The following is a 17159-nucleotide window of genomic DNA, read 5'->3' as shown; positions in this document are numbered from 1 at the left end:
TTACCGTTTTGTCATCTTTTAAAATTAGTTTAGCCTCTATTTCTGATGAAAACACTGACTAATACACTCAGCTGCAACCAACGATGCAGCCTGAGTCTCTGAAGTAAGAACAGTGATTAAATGAGAGGCATAAACTGTAGCAGGGGGATATGTGGGTGATTGTTGGAACTGAGAAAAAGCTGATTTCTCACTTCAAAGGATTTGGAGTCATTTGTTACCTCCAGCCGAGAGCTAAGATACTCTTCTACTAAACAACAGTTGCTAAATTCCTACTGTGAAAAAAGATTTGGGAGCAGAACATATAATTCCAGGAAGTAAGTGTCTGTGTGTGTGTGTGTGTGTCTGTATGTGTGTATGTGTATTTGTGTGGTTGTTTGCAATAAAGCCTGCCATGCAGTGTTTTGTTTTCCAACTCTGTTCATTAGTTTAATAATTATTTGCCTAAATCTTATTAGTCTTATCTCAAGAGGAGCCGTGAGCAAAGAAACTGCAGTGTGTGTGTGTGTGTGTGTATGTGTGTGTGTGTGTGTGTGTGTGAGTGTGTATGTGTAGACGAAGTATGTGTGTTTGTTGTGTAAGCAATGTGTACAATGAGACAGATTTGTTTTTGTGTTGCATTTTTTCAAGTCTTTTATGATTTTTTTTTCTTTGTGTTCCTTTTTTTCCTTATTTTATCGCTGTAGAAAAAAAGCACAGGTAACATTGAAAAAAAAAATAAGTCAGTGCAGTCCATGGATAAGAAACAGGCAAATTTTGTCGGCTCGATGTCGCCACGTCTCTTCAGAAACGTCACACAAGAGGTCGCTTGGCGTCTTTAGTCCCACGTGAAGAAGCGCGAAAAGCACCTGTGCGGCCATCGTTGTTGCCCTGCAGTGCTGCCAGGGAGAGATCAGATCTCTGAAACTGTGAACATGCCCAAGGATGAATCTCAGAATCAAGAAATAAAAAAAAAAAATTTAAATAAAAAATTAATCCCAACCAGAAAGCAGGCTTCCACTTTTTTTGGCAGACCCTCTGTTGGTAGAGTTTGGTTTTCCTGCTGCGGTGAGTCGCGGGGCAGAGAGAGCGGCACATTAGATGAAGACCTCTTTTGCTTTCTCCTTTTTATTTCGGAAAAAAAAATACAAATCCATTTTCTGAGTGTCGGTGCGATTCAGTTTGTTCGTTCATCCACTGGTTGCTTGCACGCTGCAAGATGCAGAGTCGGCGCACACGGGGATTAAAAGACCAACAACGCTCTTCTTCTTTCTCATCCCACACATTCTCGTGAAGTCATCTTAAAGAGTTTTTTTTTTTTCTTTCTTTCTCCTCAAACACATTTCAGTGAGTTTAAGACGTTTTCTCAGAGAGAGAAAAGAACAAAGTGTCATTCTTTTAATAACAACAATAAGAAGAATTATTGTCCTCTAAAGTAGAAAAAAAAGGAAGAAAGTGTCGCTGCGCATTTCTGTCAGATGGCCTGCGGGGGGGGGGGGGGGGGGGGGGTGGCGGGCGTCTCGGTGACGGTGGTAGATGCAAACACCCACTTGGAGGAGAGCCTGAGAGCTGCAGCAACACCCGCTGACCGAGGTCCCACGGGCGCACCCAAACACCCAGCGTCCAAGCCCCGGGTTCGATTGTCAGCCATGCTAGGAGTCAATCCGTACAGTCTCTCTCCTGCAGATCCGGCATTGTTGTTTTCTTCACATAGATTACTGAAGCTGACTGCGGCAGATGATGGTTTCTTATGTTCCGTGTATGAGAAGCATCAACAGAAGAAGGAAAAATAAGTTGAGTATTGGATTCAGAACGTCGGTAAAGCACTAACAGTTGACTATATGGATATTCAAAGTTTTCCCACTAGACTATCTCCCTATCTGAAGTGACGCGAAAAGTCAAACACACCGAGTACAGAGAAAGGAAAAAAGGTGCGGTAATGGTTCATCAGGAATGTTAAGTATGTGTTGGTTTGGCAGTGTCCAAGCCCCCAGGGCCGCGTGAGAGCGGCCGGGGGTCACCGGGATGATGCGTTCAAAGACGGCCGTGAGATGTGTTCACTATTGCGAAATGTGAGTGTGTAATTTTAAAGAAAAACAACAATATAGCTACGCCTCGTTGTCCTCTGATCCCCGCCTCCGATGGCCATCTGAGCCAACTGGGTGTCAGACGGGGTGAACGAGGCGGGCGATTGGTAGCTCGACTGCCCATCCCTTTCTCTCTATCCTCCTCCTATCTCTCCTCCTCCTCCTCCTCCTCCTCCTCCTCCTCTTCTTCTTCCTCTTCATCCTTCCATTCTGGCTCCTCCTCTCCCGCTCCTCTTCTTCTTGCTCATTAGATGTGCCTCTTCATGTGCAGGGCCAGGTGGTCCGACCGGGAGAAACACCTGCAGAGGGAAGGACAAAAAAAACAAAACACTTTATACTTTGTAACTGGACTCGTGCAATCGAGTGGCATCGTGGGTAACATTCTGGTCGTGGTGGTTAGACTCGACTCGACTTCTTCTGTTAAAGATCCAAACTCTAGAAAAGACTCAGAAGTGAATGAGAAAACACCAGAGCTCACATAAATAACTGTAAACAAATGCGCAGGCACAATGAATCTACATTTCACAAAGATACACTCTGAAGCCTGTAATATATCACGTTGGCAAGAGTTGCTGATTGATGCCTCCGGCTCTTGTTTATTGGCTGTGAACGTGCCAGACCCCCGAAACATCCACTGGCGCTGTGTAATTTTTTTTTTTGGGGGGGGGGGGGGGGGGGGGTGAGGAAATCTCCATAATCCCAGGCTCCTTGAACTTCCCACCGGCAATGTGTATTTGCTGGAAATGCTCCACGCTCCCAGTCCCCACTACACTACACTGCACTGCACAGTCTATCTGTGTGTTCACGAGGAATGATCCTCACTGAAACACTGACTGGCTCAGTTGTACTCCGTGTTCTTGACAGCAATACTTGTCAATCCCAAACTGACAGAAGCATCCATCGTGTCCTGGAGTTTATTCATTCAGTCTGATAACTTGGCTGAAACTCCACCGTTGCAGTCAGTCCGAGGGCACTGAAAACGTCCACACAGACACGGAGCTGACAGTGTGCGAGAAAACTGTCAAATCAAATAATATTTTCTGTGTGCCACTGCTTTCAGTAAACACTTTTCGGTGGGACTGCCAACAGAGTTTCATTGTGATTTTCAGATGCGACGACAATACAAACCTCATGTCCTTTATACAGTCATGCTGTAAACCACGGCAGTAAAAAGTCCGACTTATAACACAACTTTTCAAGAAAAGACAGCATTTTTTTATATCGTGCTTTTTTTTGTTTATTAAATTCGCACCATGCGTGTGTGTGTGTGCTATGTGTGTATACGTTGCATGATGAACTGCCGACTCTTATTTGGGTGTACCCGGTTTTACCCCCAGAGTCAGCAGGAATCAGATCCAGTGCCCCTCGACTCTAAGTTGGATAAAGGAGGTATGAAAGATGGATGAATCCATCTGTTTCTATTTCATGCTGCTACATTCACGTCAGTGTCAGGAGGGCGGGAGTCTATCCCAGCTGACATTGAGTCAACAGCAGAGTAATTCAAGGACAGCATGGACACGTCAACCTCCAGGAACAACTTGGGAGTCGCTCGTGACTTGTGTGAGGAAACTGGGAGTGCCTGCGTGAAAACCTACAAATGCGCTCTACTTTCAGAGAAATGCTTTAGCTTACATTTAGGCTGAGTGTGAGGTGACAGCCCCCCCCCCCAAACAAAGTCCTCTGACTTCCACTTTTTTAATTACACAAAGAGACCCAATGAACCCTTGAATGTGAGACCGCCTTAGTTGTGAGATTTGAAAATGAGCACAGTGACGGCGTCCCCTTGGGCTCATTTAGAGGCTGATTACATGTCATCATCACTCAAAGTCAAGCCAAACAATTAATTAGTTCATCAAGAAAACACTCGTAAATTGTTTCATTGTTTTGTAATGATCATCTGCCGCAGTTGATAATAGAATGCTGCAGGTCAGTGGTTCCCAACCTGGGGTCTGGGATGCCAGTGAGGAGGCGCCAAGAATCACAGGCCTGCCCAAGGCTTTGTCTGCTCCAAGGTTGTCGTTGTATTTGCCAGCATGAAAAAAAATGGCTGAATTAACAGCGAGTTAACAGAGTGTTTGGTTAGTTTGACTCCATGGAACCACTGTACTTTAGTCCAATACAGTCCATCTGAACAGTCGTGGAATAAAGGAAAGTTTAGAACATTTGTATGTAATTTTGTATTTTTTGTCCACTGTCTTTTGTTTCCAAGTGACTTAAAAACAGTCTTAAATGTTTTAAAAAACAGCCTGTATCAGAGGCAGGAGCCACCTCACTGTGTAATACACTCATCCAGTGACACAGAGAGGTGCAGAGATTTCCACCACTTCATTTTAAAACACGAGGTTGTCTCGCTTGATTATGTCACAGCAGCGAAGCCCGGTTATAAAGACGAATACAGACCAATTCAGCCTCACTGATTTCCTAAATACGAATGAAAGACCGCCATAAATCACAGCCAGACCTCCACAGCTCCGCAGTCAGGGTAAAATACTACTGTAGAAAGTAATTAGATATGCATCATGAACAGGGACACTAACGCAGACAGGCTGCCAGTGCTCTCCGATGCCGGGTCATTTAACTCGGCGCTCGCCGCACCTGATGTGAGGGAGACATTAAACCAGGTGCTGCTGGTCGAGTATAAATTAACGCTCACAATGTCACAAAGTGTTTTAATCGGATGACTTGTGCCTTATTAATTGCGAGGACATTAAAAAGCAGAACCCCCACAATAAAATGAATCACAAACGATACGACGAGAGGAGAAGCAAAACAAAATGTGGGCAAGACTAAAATGAGAAATTAAAAATTCAATTTGCCAGAGGCTTTATTCATTATTAATTAGTCGAGCCTATTGTGTGTGTGTGTCTGTGTGTGTGTGTCTGTGTGCGCGTGTGTGTGTGTGTGTAGGCAGGCTGTTGTTCAGTCCAGATGCAAAGAGACAGAGAGACACACACACTTAAAGGTATAGCCGAGGACACGTCGACTGTTTGCAGCAGAATTATTCTCCTGCTTTTCGTGGAGAGTTTCACCAGGAGACGTCACTCAGAAGCATTTTAATGAGGGTGTGCTCGGAAATACTAACATTTTCTATACTTGCTTTATCTAATTTAGCGTCTTTGTACTCAATCCCAGCTTCCTCTGGAGTAAAGACTGCTACACCCCAGACGGGTCGCCAGTCAATTATAATATGGATCATAATAATCACACACACACTCATAGCTATGAGTCCTAGTAGAGAAGTACTGATACTGGCTGTATTTAAATAGATTATTCAGATGCATGTAGTTTACCGTCTGTTTTCTAAAACTGTCGACAACAGAGGGTGAAAGTCAAGATAGAAGATGGATTATTTTCTTTAATTGGTACCCGTACAATTTAAATTGTGGTCAATTTTACAGCTTCTAGCTTCTAAATCATCACATTGTCAAACTTTTTTATTCAAGACACATATGAGGTCTGAAAATTACAATTTTAAATGAAAATAATAAAGTACATACAGCAATAGGAGGTTTGATATTAATCTAATTGAATGTGTCAAAAGTAAAACATATTCGCTGTGAAACACATTCAGTCCATTCAAGTTCAAACTCCGGTGATGTGCACGCATATAAGCGTACTCACTTGTTCATTCAGTTTATTTGTGAAGACAGTTTGTGTCAACTTTGTCATGTTGGTGTCGTTTAGGTTTCCGGAGGTTTGTGGTTACGTGTCACTCTTGGTTGCAACTGTAGTGTGTCTGTAGATCATATATACGATTAAAGATGGTCGATACAGTAACTGTCTGTCTGCCTTCCAGTCTCCTCGGCAGAGTAAACCTGTCCTGACATAATAAATCACACAGTCATGTCGTATTGACTGAACCTCCGAACACAACCCCAAACAAGAGGACATAAGGAAAACATCATTACTATCTGAGGTGACCATTTTGCTGTGGCACGTTTGTCCTTCTGCACTTTCCCTCTGAAATGTTGGAGTTAATAAAACTGAGCATCACTTTAGTCCCACTGTTTTGCATTTTCTCGGGTATCTTTTTCAAAAAAACATTCACGTGTCGCTGGCGGCCTTCACAGACGCTCAACATGCACTCTTCCACTTCACTCAGAGCTTTGCGTTGTTGAACTTTGCTCTCGGGTGTTTCTGGTGTTTCCCCTCAGCCCGGCCATGTGTTACTGACTGTACACCTTCACCCTGTGTGTGTGTGTGTGTGTGTGTGTGTGTGTGTGTGTGTCTGGACAGATGGCCACGCCAGTGACTGTGTCACTGTCGGGGGGCGGAGCACCAGCTGGTCTGGCTGCTCCGCCCCCTCCCATCACATCCCAAACACACACACACACACACACACACACACACACACACACACACACACACACACACACACACACACACACACACACACACACACACACACACACACACACACACCTATGTCGTCTTATCCTCCTCTTCTCCTCCTCCAAACTCTCCTTTTCCCTCCTCCTCCTTTTTTTTTTTGTCTTTCTCCTTTTTCCGGCTCCATGGTAACATCAGGGGGTCCCTGCTTGATTAGGCAGGATTAATAACAGACTACTATTCGTGCACAGGCGTGTGCGCGCGTGTGGTTGTGTGTGTGTGTGTGCGCGCGCGTGTGTTTCCCCAGGAGAAACTGTGTCAGATTGAACATTCTTTCTAATGTTAACCTCTCCATGGCTGCCACTTTTTGCCTTTCACATGGTAATATCGCAGAGCTCCACCCACCACAGATGTGTGTGCGTGTGTTTTTGTTTGTGTGTCGCTGTGTTAAATATGTTTCTATGCCCCTTGCAATTGAAGCACACAGCCTGATGAGAGTCAGATTCGAGGGCATTTTAAACTCAGCTAAAAGTAATGCCAACAACAACAAAGTCGTCTTTACTAATTTACTAATTTCAGACTAACACAGTTTGTCTGCCACAAAACGTACTTGCACCATGTCTATTTCAACTAATTGATGATCAGATTTTATTATATTTTTGGACTTCAGATTGTTAAAAAAAAATTCTTACTGCTGTGTTTCAGCCATAGTGGAGTAGTATTTAACTCTCAAACATATCAAATGTATAGGTTTGAGTCGGAGGGCCTTTCTATGTATAACATGCATGTTCTCCCTGTGCCTGCATGGATCATTTGTTTTTTTTTATTTACTCGAGTTTCTTTTTAAATTCCGAAAACTTGCATTTGAGGCTGACAGGCTGGAGAACCACTAGAAAGGTTGTGCTGCTGAAATCTGAATCCTGAAATCGTGGGGGCCAACATAATGAATAGTGTGTAGGCACCAAGCTCTATTTCTCTGCTTCCTGTTGGTGAGAAATAAAAAAGTGTAGTCCATAAAGAGTGTAGGAGGTATGGTTATGAGAAGTACACATGCTGAATTCGGTCAGCAGCGATAGCATGTGAATTTCAGAGTTGACGTCAATCAATGCAAGAAGTGTTTCAGTCTTTCACTCTAAAACAAAAACAAATGTGAAGTTGCTGATGGACCAGAAGGGAAAATGTGGCGGTCACAGAATTCTTAGGATTCATCTTCTGGACACGTTTAACACAGCAACATAACTGACTTACAGAATATAGAAAAAACTCTTCCCATGATCAGAGCGAGCAATTAATTTATGGCTAAACTGAAACAATCTAAATATGCAATGTCCAATGCAGTCACAGCAGCCAGTTTACATTTTGCAGTGTCCAATGCTGTTGCAAAGATGCCAGACAGACACCAGATCAGATCACTTTGTTTGCACCTGGAGCAAAAAAGAAACAATGTCGTATCTGGCATTAAATCTCTGTAAGCAGCATGTAAAACTGAATTTGTGCTCCGTAACTGAAAGTTAATTACCAAAACCCCCCCTGATAGTCACATTTCCCTCATCTTCACGCATTTATGTGGCTTTTGCGTTTGAGTTTTAATTGACGAGTCTAAAATTTTGTGACACAGATGTTCACGCTTTGTGGTGATGATTCACTTTGGTGTGTTTTTTTTTTGTTTGTTTTTTTTTTGCAAATGTCAGAGAACTAAATGAATGAAGCCGTTACCTCAGACGCCGTGGACTCACTTCAGTGCCACGAGCAGACTTTGAGGTAGGCAGAGCCTCAGTTGTGTTTCCAACCAAATCAGCTTACGCTGGTGCCATTGTGAGTGTCGTGGCTACGTCTGGACATTTAAATGCTCATGTGAGTCAGTATGACTTTGCATCTGAGCGTCTTTGTGCTCAACGTGCATGAGTGTGTGTCTGTATAAGTGTGTATGTGTGTGCCAGAAAGGAGCTAATGCAGTCCCTCTTCTCAGCCTGGATTAGAAGCCTCCAGCAGGTTTCTGGGGGGTTTTATGTCTAAAGCCCAAACTAGAGGGAGGAACCCACAACAGCCAATTACACTGTCTCCAGGGCAAAAACGTGTGTGTGTGCGTGTGTGTGTGTGTGTGTGTGTGTGTGTGTTTCATTGGAAAAGTAGAACAGACACACATACAGGGAGGGTGTATGTTAAAGTGGAGCTGGCATCTGGTGCCACTCAATTAGCTACGACCTGCTTGCCAATAGCCAGAATCCATTTAACTGCCAGCACAGGAGCATGAGTAAGCACGCACACGCACACGCGCACGCGCACGCGCGCGCACACACACACACACACACACACACACACACACACACACACACACACACACACACACACACACACACACACACACACACACACACACACACACACACACACACACACACACACACACACACACACACACACACACACACACACACACACACACACACACACACAGTCACTATCTTGAGGACCCCAAAGTGACAGTGCGACTCCCATCAGGCTCACAAACACATCCCTGGCTTTCGCCTACCACTCGTTTTGGCTTCACTTCAGGATGCACACACACACACACACAATCCATCATGGGATCCTCTTTTGTTTTTCCGTCGGCTGCATCAGACGTGAGCTGTTGCAGCAAACATGCTGAAGCGGGATCAATGCGTGAAATCTCCCACCGCCGACTTGATAACATCGCCCCGACGTCAATAACTTTGTGAGCCACTTCTGAGCAGAAACAACAGACTTCTCTGTAATGTAAATCCTCAAGGAACCACATTAATTTAAAGGTAATAACATTCCTTATCATTAAATTGACTACACCACCAGCCACTGTCTTGAATCTTTATCACTCTCCCAGATAAGAACTCACCTGCACAGCTGCCGAAGCAGGAGAGCTTCTTGAAAAAATGCTCACGTCGCTTCGAAACTTCAAGCCGACTCATTTGTAGTGTCTTGTGTCTAAAATGTTTACTGAAAGGATTTGATTTCCTCGTGTGAAGAAGAAGAGACGAAATTTGCTGAAGATTATTACACAGTCTGCGTGCCACACGGCATGCATGTAAAGCAAGGCGGAGTGAAATATATTGTTTTAGTTAGCATTTTTCAGTAAGGCTGACAGACTCCCTGCCATTCGGGAGGCACCAGCAAACAGCGTTCGGAGGCAATTTTCCAACAGGGAGGAGCTGCTGTACTCTGACATTACAGCCAGCTGTTTCCACAGGTCTGTTGATTGAATGAACCGGCATTAAAAGTTTTTTTTTAGAAAAGCGTTTCATTGTAAATCACCAGATGCCAGATTGATAATTCTCCCTTTAAAGTGATTTCAATGAGGAAACGCTGTGATGTAATGAACCGAACTGAGCCTACAGTCAGTGAGGGAAAGGATAATTTTCGGCTCGTTCTCATGATGCTCTGCTCATTGTTTGTATTTTACATGTGTAAGAACAACGTCATATTCAGGTTTAATGAGCAGCTTCTTTCTCATTGCAGCATTTTGAAGACAGTGGAGCCCAATGACAGAAAGACAATCTAATGGTGCAGAATCTACTTTTTCATGAACTAAACCCTGTTTAAGGAGATTTTTGTGCAGTAGAAATGTTTTCTTTGTTTTAGAGGCTGCTACTTTTCTGCACAGGGATTTAGTGGTTAGACCTACTCAGACCTACGGTATCTGGAAAGAGTTCAGCACAGTTTTGAGGAGAGTGGTTAGCTTTGAGACGTTTACTGTAAACAGAAGACGCGACGGCTCTTCTAACATCTCGTATTGGCTGATTGATGACAGTATCAGGAATCTCAAACTGATGCCCTGAAATTTAAATCACCCATTGATGGAAAACTGCCCATTATTGTGACGGTACCTTCCTGGATGGTAGGCTGAACATTGGGCCATTCCAGATGAAGGGCACGAACGCCTTGCAAATGTAAACGGCAGCGTGTGTGTGTGTGTGTGTGTGTGCACACGACGGCGGCGGCGGCATGTTTACCTGTCGCAGTGGTTGCACTTGAATGGCTTCGCTCCGGTGTGTTTGCGGTAGTGTCGTGTCAACTCGTCGCTGCGGGCAAAACGCCATTCGCAGCCTTCCCATGAGCACTTATAGGGCTTCTCACCTGGAAGAGGAGGCAAGATAGAAAGAGAGGAGAAGGTGTCACATTTTATTATAATTTCGACATCTAATTTCACACATCTAAACTACAGCTGTTCACTAATGTACAGGTTACCACCTCCACACACACACACACACTCACACACACACACACACCCACAGCCCAGGGGCCGGCCCCCCAGACCAGTTTTAACACAACAGGCATTTCAATGAGCCAACACACTCAATTAGCTGTAAATGAAGTCTTTCAGAGCTGTGGCGTGTTAATTCATAATCCCAAATTCACCCTGAAATGAGACCCGTTTTGTTCCCTCCATTACCGATCCACCCCTCCCCCACTTTCTCCCCGTCATACACGCGTACAGGCACACACATGCACCGGCACATACACACACACACACACACACCCCGAGGTGCAGGGATCTGAAATGTAAATGAAGTTTCATCCCCTGGTTCACCAGATGGGAGAAGAGATGGTCTATTGTTCTCTGCCTGTAGTTATCGCTCCATGATAGAAAGCCTTCCAGCTGTGTGTGTGTGTGTGTGTGTGTGTCTGAACGTGTGTATTTTGGATTGTGTGTGTGTGTGTGTGTGTGTGTGTGTGTGTGTGTGTGTGTGTGTGTGTGTGTGTGTGTGTGTGTGTGTGAGCAGAATGTCTTCAGATGGGACCGAACGATGTCTCCCTGGATGTATGTGAGGAGGTTTCACTATCTGTGTTTGTGAGTTGAGCAGAAAATCACCATAAAAAGTAAAAGTACAACACACATACGCACACACACACACACACACGCTCACACACACACACACACAATAAAAGTAATTTCTCGTCTAAATCCTATCGAATGTTTTCTTCATTTATGACCAACTGAATAACATCCACATATCCAGTCACCAACCATGATATTTACTGTGTTTTGTGGATGCTAATGCTAACAAGCTGTTTTAGATTGCATGTCACAAACCTGTAAATGCCGATTTTCACACACAAATGTATTTCTGCGCCTCGGTTCGGTACCTCAGCGAGAGCAAGTTTTTCATTTTTCACTAAATTCAGTCTATTCCACCATCGCCCACAGAAAACCTTGAGATGTTTTTCCTCTGCTGTGATCCTAATGGTGCATGAGGTTGCTGTGGCTCGTTGTATTCTGCTCATTTTTCTTAATAACCTTAAAGACAGAACGAGGTGCTGGGTGGAAATGAAGAAAAACAAGTGAACCAGTTGTTCATTTTGACCAAAAAAAAAAAGATAAACATTGGTTTCTTTTCTATGTAAAGATGCAAAATATGTGAAAATACTGAGAACAGAGGACAAAGCATAGTAGAGTACCTGAACTATACTGATATATTTGATACAAAAGAGATAAATATAAGAAAACCCTAATTAATTTGCTTTGAGATGCTTCCTCCCTGGATGAGCGACGCAACAGACCAGTAGTGTAGTGCCTTGAATGTAGAGGGTCGTGGAAGTTAGTGGACAGAGGGAGTTCATTGAAAAGCAGAACTGTGGTGGTCCTATAGAAATCATACATACTGTGAGTACTACTCATCAGTAACACACACAAATACAAAGGTCTTTCAAAATATTGGGATAACACTGAAAAGTAAGTTATTTCCTATTCTATTTTCAATTATCAATTTTTTATTTATTTATTTTTATATGTCTGCAATTTACAAGCTAAGAATAGAAAGAATGGCATAAACTATTACGAGTTTATAGTTTTCCCTCAAACAAGAAGATCCCAAGTTCAAATCTGTTAGACTTTGCACACTCACTGTGTGTGCCAGTGTGTTTTTTGTTTTTTTGTTTTTTTCCCGAGGAACTGTTGTGTTCCTCCCAATACTCCAAAAACATGTGTTTGGGGTTAATTGGCTGTCTGCTTTGTGTTTGCTCGGTGACGGACTGCTGACCTGTCCAGGGGGGAAGCTGCCTTAACACATGGTCAGTGGGGCTTGGCTCCACCCCTTGGGTTTAGAAAAATAAACATTCCCATTGGCCACACAAGGTTGTTTTTATTGTTTCAGAGCCCTGTGTGTCAGGACCCCCCCCCTCGTCCTCGACAAAACAGCCCCACTTAAATTACTAGAAACAGCTTAAACATAATGAAAATTCAAATTCAAATATTGGTGGTAAGAAAACATCCCCAAACACAGACCTTTCACTTCTGCACGCTCCACTGCCGGTAAAGAAAATTTGGCCGAATGTAATTGTAGACCCCCAGCGTGAGTATGTGTGAACTGGGGGGGGGGGGGGTAACCATAATTGGGGTCTTAATGACTCTTAATGTGGGGCAATACAGCAGCTTACAGTCAGTTAGCCAGATGTCCCTGCAGCCCCTCCACTACCATCGCAGTGCACACCAATCTTCTTAAGTAGACAAACACAAACATGCACCAATTCAGAACTAAGTGGAACTAATGTGAAATCTGAAGCAGCACAGAATATGGCAGGGAACTAATCGGTTAGAGTGCAGTAGGATGGTTTTACAAGTCCGCCAGTCATTATCTGCACTTTGCAATTTCTTACTGGAAAGAACAAACAAAAAAAAAATCAAGCTTGTGTGTAAAAACAGTGGTTGTAAGGTTGTGTAGTTGTTAACACTTCCATCTCACAGTGAGAACACCTCCGCACTCAGTCTGATTGAGAGTGCACGCCTGTTTCCACCGTTCAGAAACGGTCCCGGGTGGAGCCAGACGCCACTTATCGTCCAACCAGCAGTACAGAAGATGGATTCCTATAAACAGCCAGCATGTGCAGAAGGGTTTCACACTCCTGCAGTGTTAACGTAAGTTTTGTCAGCAATCCAGACGGGTCCGGTGTTGTATTCACTGACGCCATCTCTCTGATTAGAAGAAACAATCAAGCCAATCGGAACTTTGTTGGCAAGCAACCTCAATTTAATCATTTCCCCCCCTGAAGCAGAGCCAGGAAAAAAAATGATGAAGAGCCTGAATAACATTGAGAAAAACATTAATTGCCAGACTGAGATGAATCGAATTGGAGGTGGTGGGAGAGCGTGCCACTTGCTTTTTGTGAAGTTGTGAAATTAAAAATCCTTCACCACTGGATAAAGCTGGGCACGACGTCAGTGGAACAATGCAGGAAAAGCAACGTCTGAAGTGCTTTTATGGAAGGGAAGCGCTGAACGCAGTGCATCAGAGGAGTTACTGCTGTTGTTTTAAAGTGCTGGATGTGATGTTGTTATAGCCTCTGGAGTGCTGTATGCGGCTACAGCTTCCTTTCTTGTACCTTCTATATTTTATATGCTGTGTAAGTTCTGAACCAAACAGCAGGGTATAAGTTATTCACAATATAGCACCAGGAGCATGAAATGAGATATTTTGTTTTTAAATTCAAATCATCTCTGTTCACCACCTCGAAAAATTATGCCAGAAAAAAAAAAAAAAATCCAGCCAGAAAAAAAAAAAAAAAAAGTCCACCTTTACAAGGACTAGTATCTGAGGAGCAGAGTGCCTCTGACAGCAAGGTGATGCAACGACAAGTAAAGGATGATGAGCTACAGGAACATCCAACTGTGAACGATCCCCCCCTTTTCCTTTATTTCCAAACAGCTCCTCTGTCTCTTTGATCGACGTCGTCTTTTATCCACAGACAACATGACTGCAGTTGCACTCGGACTAAATTAATTCCAGCTCACGAGCTGAACGCGCCAGGATTTGCATATTCAAATTCTCTAGTCAAATCTCAGGCAGTCGGTATCTCAGCCACCTTGTCACAGTTTGATTTGTTCCTGTTCAGCCTGAATGATGTCATTTTCAACTGTTACCCTTTTTTATTGACATTTTTAATCAATATACTGTTGATAAGATGAGAAGAGTTGTTTCCTCCTACACTTAACTAAAGTTATGCTGTGCTTTTCCTTTGTTTTTTGTTTTTTTTTAATCGGATTAACTTAAAATGTGCAGAAATATACAATTTGTGATGAATCAGAAGAGGAAATCTCAATTGACTATACACTGTTAAACTTTCTGGATCAGCTTGTATGCTGCAAATTTGAATTTAGTGGAAAAATATATCAACTGGGGTCACTTTCCTGAAAGAGTTAATTCATTCCCCCCCGGACCTGCAAACACATCCTCTCCTCGCCCAGCGTGAAGAATGTAAATGTCACATTTTGACATGGGAAGACTGTGAGCTTCATGCTTTACTCTGACTGGAAGGGAAATCCAGGAGCCAATACTCAACCTCGTAAATCAGACACAAAATTAAAATACAGTAACTCCACAGAAGTGGACATGAACTCTATCTGAATGAAAGACGTTTTGAACACACTCAATAATACGTACATATTTAAAATTTAGTATGACCAGAGATGAAGTTTTAGATTTTAGCAGAAGTGGAAGTGCTACTCAACAATTTTGATCCAAGGATCAAATCACAAGTTAGAATGACTAATTCAAACTATTTCTGCAAAATATATATTGAATGTTTCTCATTATTGCAATATCAATAGGTGCAGTGTACACAGCTCAAATAAGTGAACAATAACTAAATGAAGTATTGATGTTATGGTTGGAACTGCAGATGCAAATGTAATGTAAGAAAAATATAAATAAAATGAAAGTCAAAGCTGGTGTAAATCACAGACAAGAGAAGGAGCACAGCCATTTGGAGGGACAAAGCTCAAGGCATAATGACTATCATCATAAACGTGTCTATGTATTGCAAATAATATCATCGTCATTTTAATCCTCGGGAACAATATAAAACATCCCATGCGTCAGATGTTTGTTGGCAGTAACAGTAAAAACTACTTCTACTCCAATATTGTAAAATAATGATAATTGAAAATTGTATTGGTCAAGGTAATGGACATGGCTTATAGTTGACCTCTTCAGGTTGAAGTAAGGCCAAATAATCAAAAAGTATGGTTTTTGTTTTGAACGCCAGCATTATTTGTTTTGTTTCTGATTTACGTCAGTTGTCACAAGACAATACAGGAGTTTCCTATTTCATTCAGAGACACTCCAGCCGCATGCAGGACAGTTACCCTTGAATAGAAAACCAGAAGGCCGTGAATGTTGGAGGAGTCATCAATCCTTTGCTACGGCAAAAACTAAAATATAATCTCATTCTGCAGCCCATTACTTCAAGAAAGAAAATCATCCATGTTCAGCAGGAGCATCGGCAAGTGTGAATCCTCCTACTCACACAGAGTGCCGCTCACTGAGGGTTGAATACAGGACCAACATTTCCACCATACAATAGTCAACCACTTGGCAGCTTATCCTCAAGGCTTGTTGGAGAAACGCTACATTCTCCACCTGTGTGTGTGTGTGTGTGTGTGTGTGTGTGTGTGTGTGTGTGTGTGTGTGTGTGTGTGTGTGTGTGTGCGCGTGCGTGTGTGCGTGTGTGTGTGTGATATGGGGTATGAGTGGGGGCCGCAGGTGCCAGACAGGCGGCCGTTTCACACCCATCTTCTGTAATTGGCCAGAGCACCCCTTCTTCCTTCGGTAGGACCCCTCACACACACACACACACACACACACACACACACACACACACACACACACACACACACACACACACACACACACACACACACACACACACACACACACACACACACACACACACACACACTGTTGGAGGAATGAAGCAAGGCCAGCTCGGGCCTGACGCCACAGCAACCATGACGCCAGCCAATTATAGCAAAGCAAGGCAAGGATGCATGATAAAGTCACCTAGCAACTGAGAGAAAGAGAGAGGAGAGGAGAGAAGAGAGGGGGGAGAGGGGGAGTGAGTGATGGTGTGTGTGTGTGTCTGAGAGAGAGAGAGAGAGAGAGAAATAGAGAGAGAGATTAACAGGCATGGACAATCCACCAGCCACCAACCAATTATGGAAGAGTGTGATGCAGTTGCTTGGCAACCCAAACTGAATGAGCAAATGGAAGAGGTGGAGGTGGAAGTACGGGGGGGGGTGTTGGAATGAGCGGGTGTAGAGGTGTGCAGAGGTGGAGGTCTCGGGGTAGGTTGAGGGGTTGCAGCAGAATCCACATGAGGCTTGTTTAGGCAGCTACAGAGGGTGGGGGTGGGGTGGGGGGGGGGGGGGGGGGGTGGAGGGTGGCTGTGGGTTGAGGTCTTCCAAAGTCAGACAGAAACTGGAGCGGCCTTACCGGTGTTTGAAACAGCGAGCTACATTTCAGCAACTTACTCTCCACAAAAACCAAGCTCTCCTACAAACCACACGTGAAGACGATCACATTTGTTGTTTGATTTGTCGAAATGATTATCGCCACCCTATTAATAACACTGTTGAATAAAGCACACTGAACTGTTTTAACCACATCATCAAGTTCTCCCCTGTGCAAAAGCAAATCATTTTGGTCCAAAAAATACTTTTGGTCATCAGTATGTGAAGGAGTTGATATGACCTCTCTATTGAAATATTTATGAATTCTTTTCAACAAAGCCTGAAATATTTCAGTCCTAAAAGGAGACATGGGGAAGTTACCGTATGCAGATTGTGCAACATCATTTAAATTCCGATGGAGGAAATACGTTTTGCAAAATAATGCAAAATAGACGTCGCTTCATGATGAATGATGAAGTTACAAAGGAAAGAGAATTGAACCTGTAGTCAAACCGTTTCTAATTATCAGCAATATCACAATGGAAGTGAACGGCTTGTCAAATGTTTTA

At 43.4% G+C, this 17159-nt stretch overlaps 1 protein-coding gene across 1 annotated transcript in view; it reads right to left on the bottom strand.

Moving 5' to 3' along the window:
- Window positions 1-2247: 2247 nt before the first annotated feature.
- The window catches only part of klf7b (Kruppel like factor 7b), a gene marked incomplete at its 5' end in the record, with an annotated part of 71016 nt that continues 56104 nt past the window's right edge, over window positions 2248-17159 (bottom strand). The window contains 2 exons of the mRNA XM_080498637.1: window positions 2248-2362; window positions 10379-10502. Coding sequence (XP_080354763.1) covers window positions 2311-2362; window positions 10379-10502 — 176 coding nt within the window. The 3' untranslated portion in view covers window positions 2248-2310. The remainder of the gene's footprint in view (window positions 2363-10378; window positions 10503-17159) is intronic.

This window comes from Blennius ocellaris (genome assembly GCF_963422515.1).
Source record: "Blennius ocellaris genome assembly, chromosome: 6".
In the NCBI taxonomy this organism is placed as follows: Eukaryota; Metazoa; Chordata; class Actinopteri; order Blenniiformes; family Blenniidae; genus Blennius; species Blennius ocellaris.
Note: the sequence above shows the minus strand (reverse complement) of the source record. Positions and strands in the feature narration are given on the sequence as shown.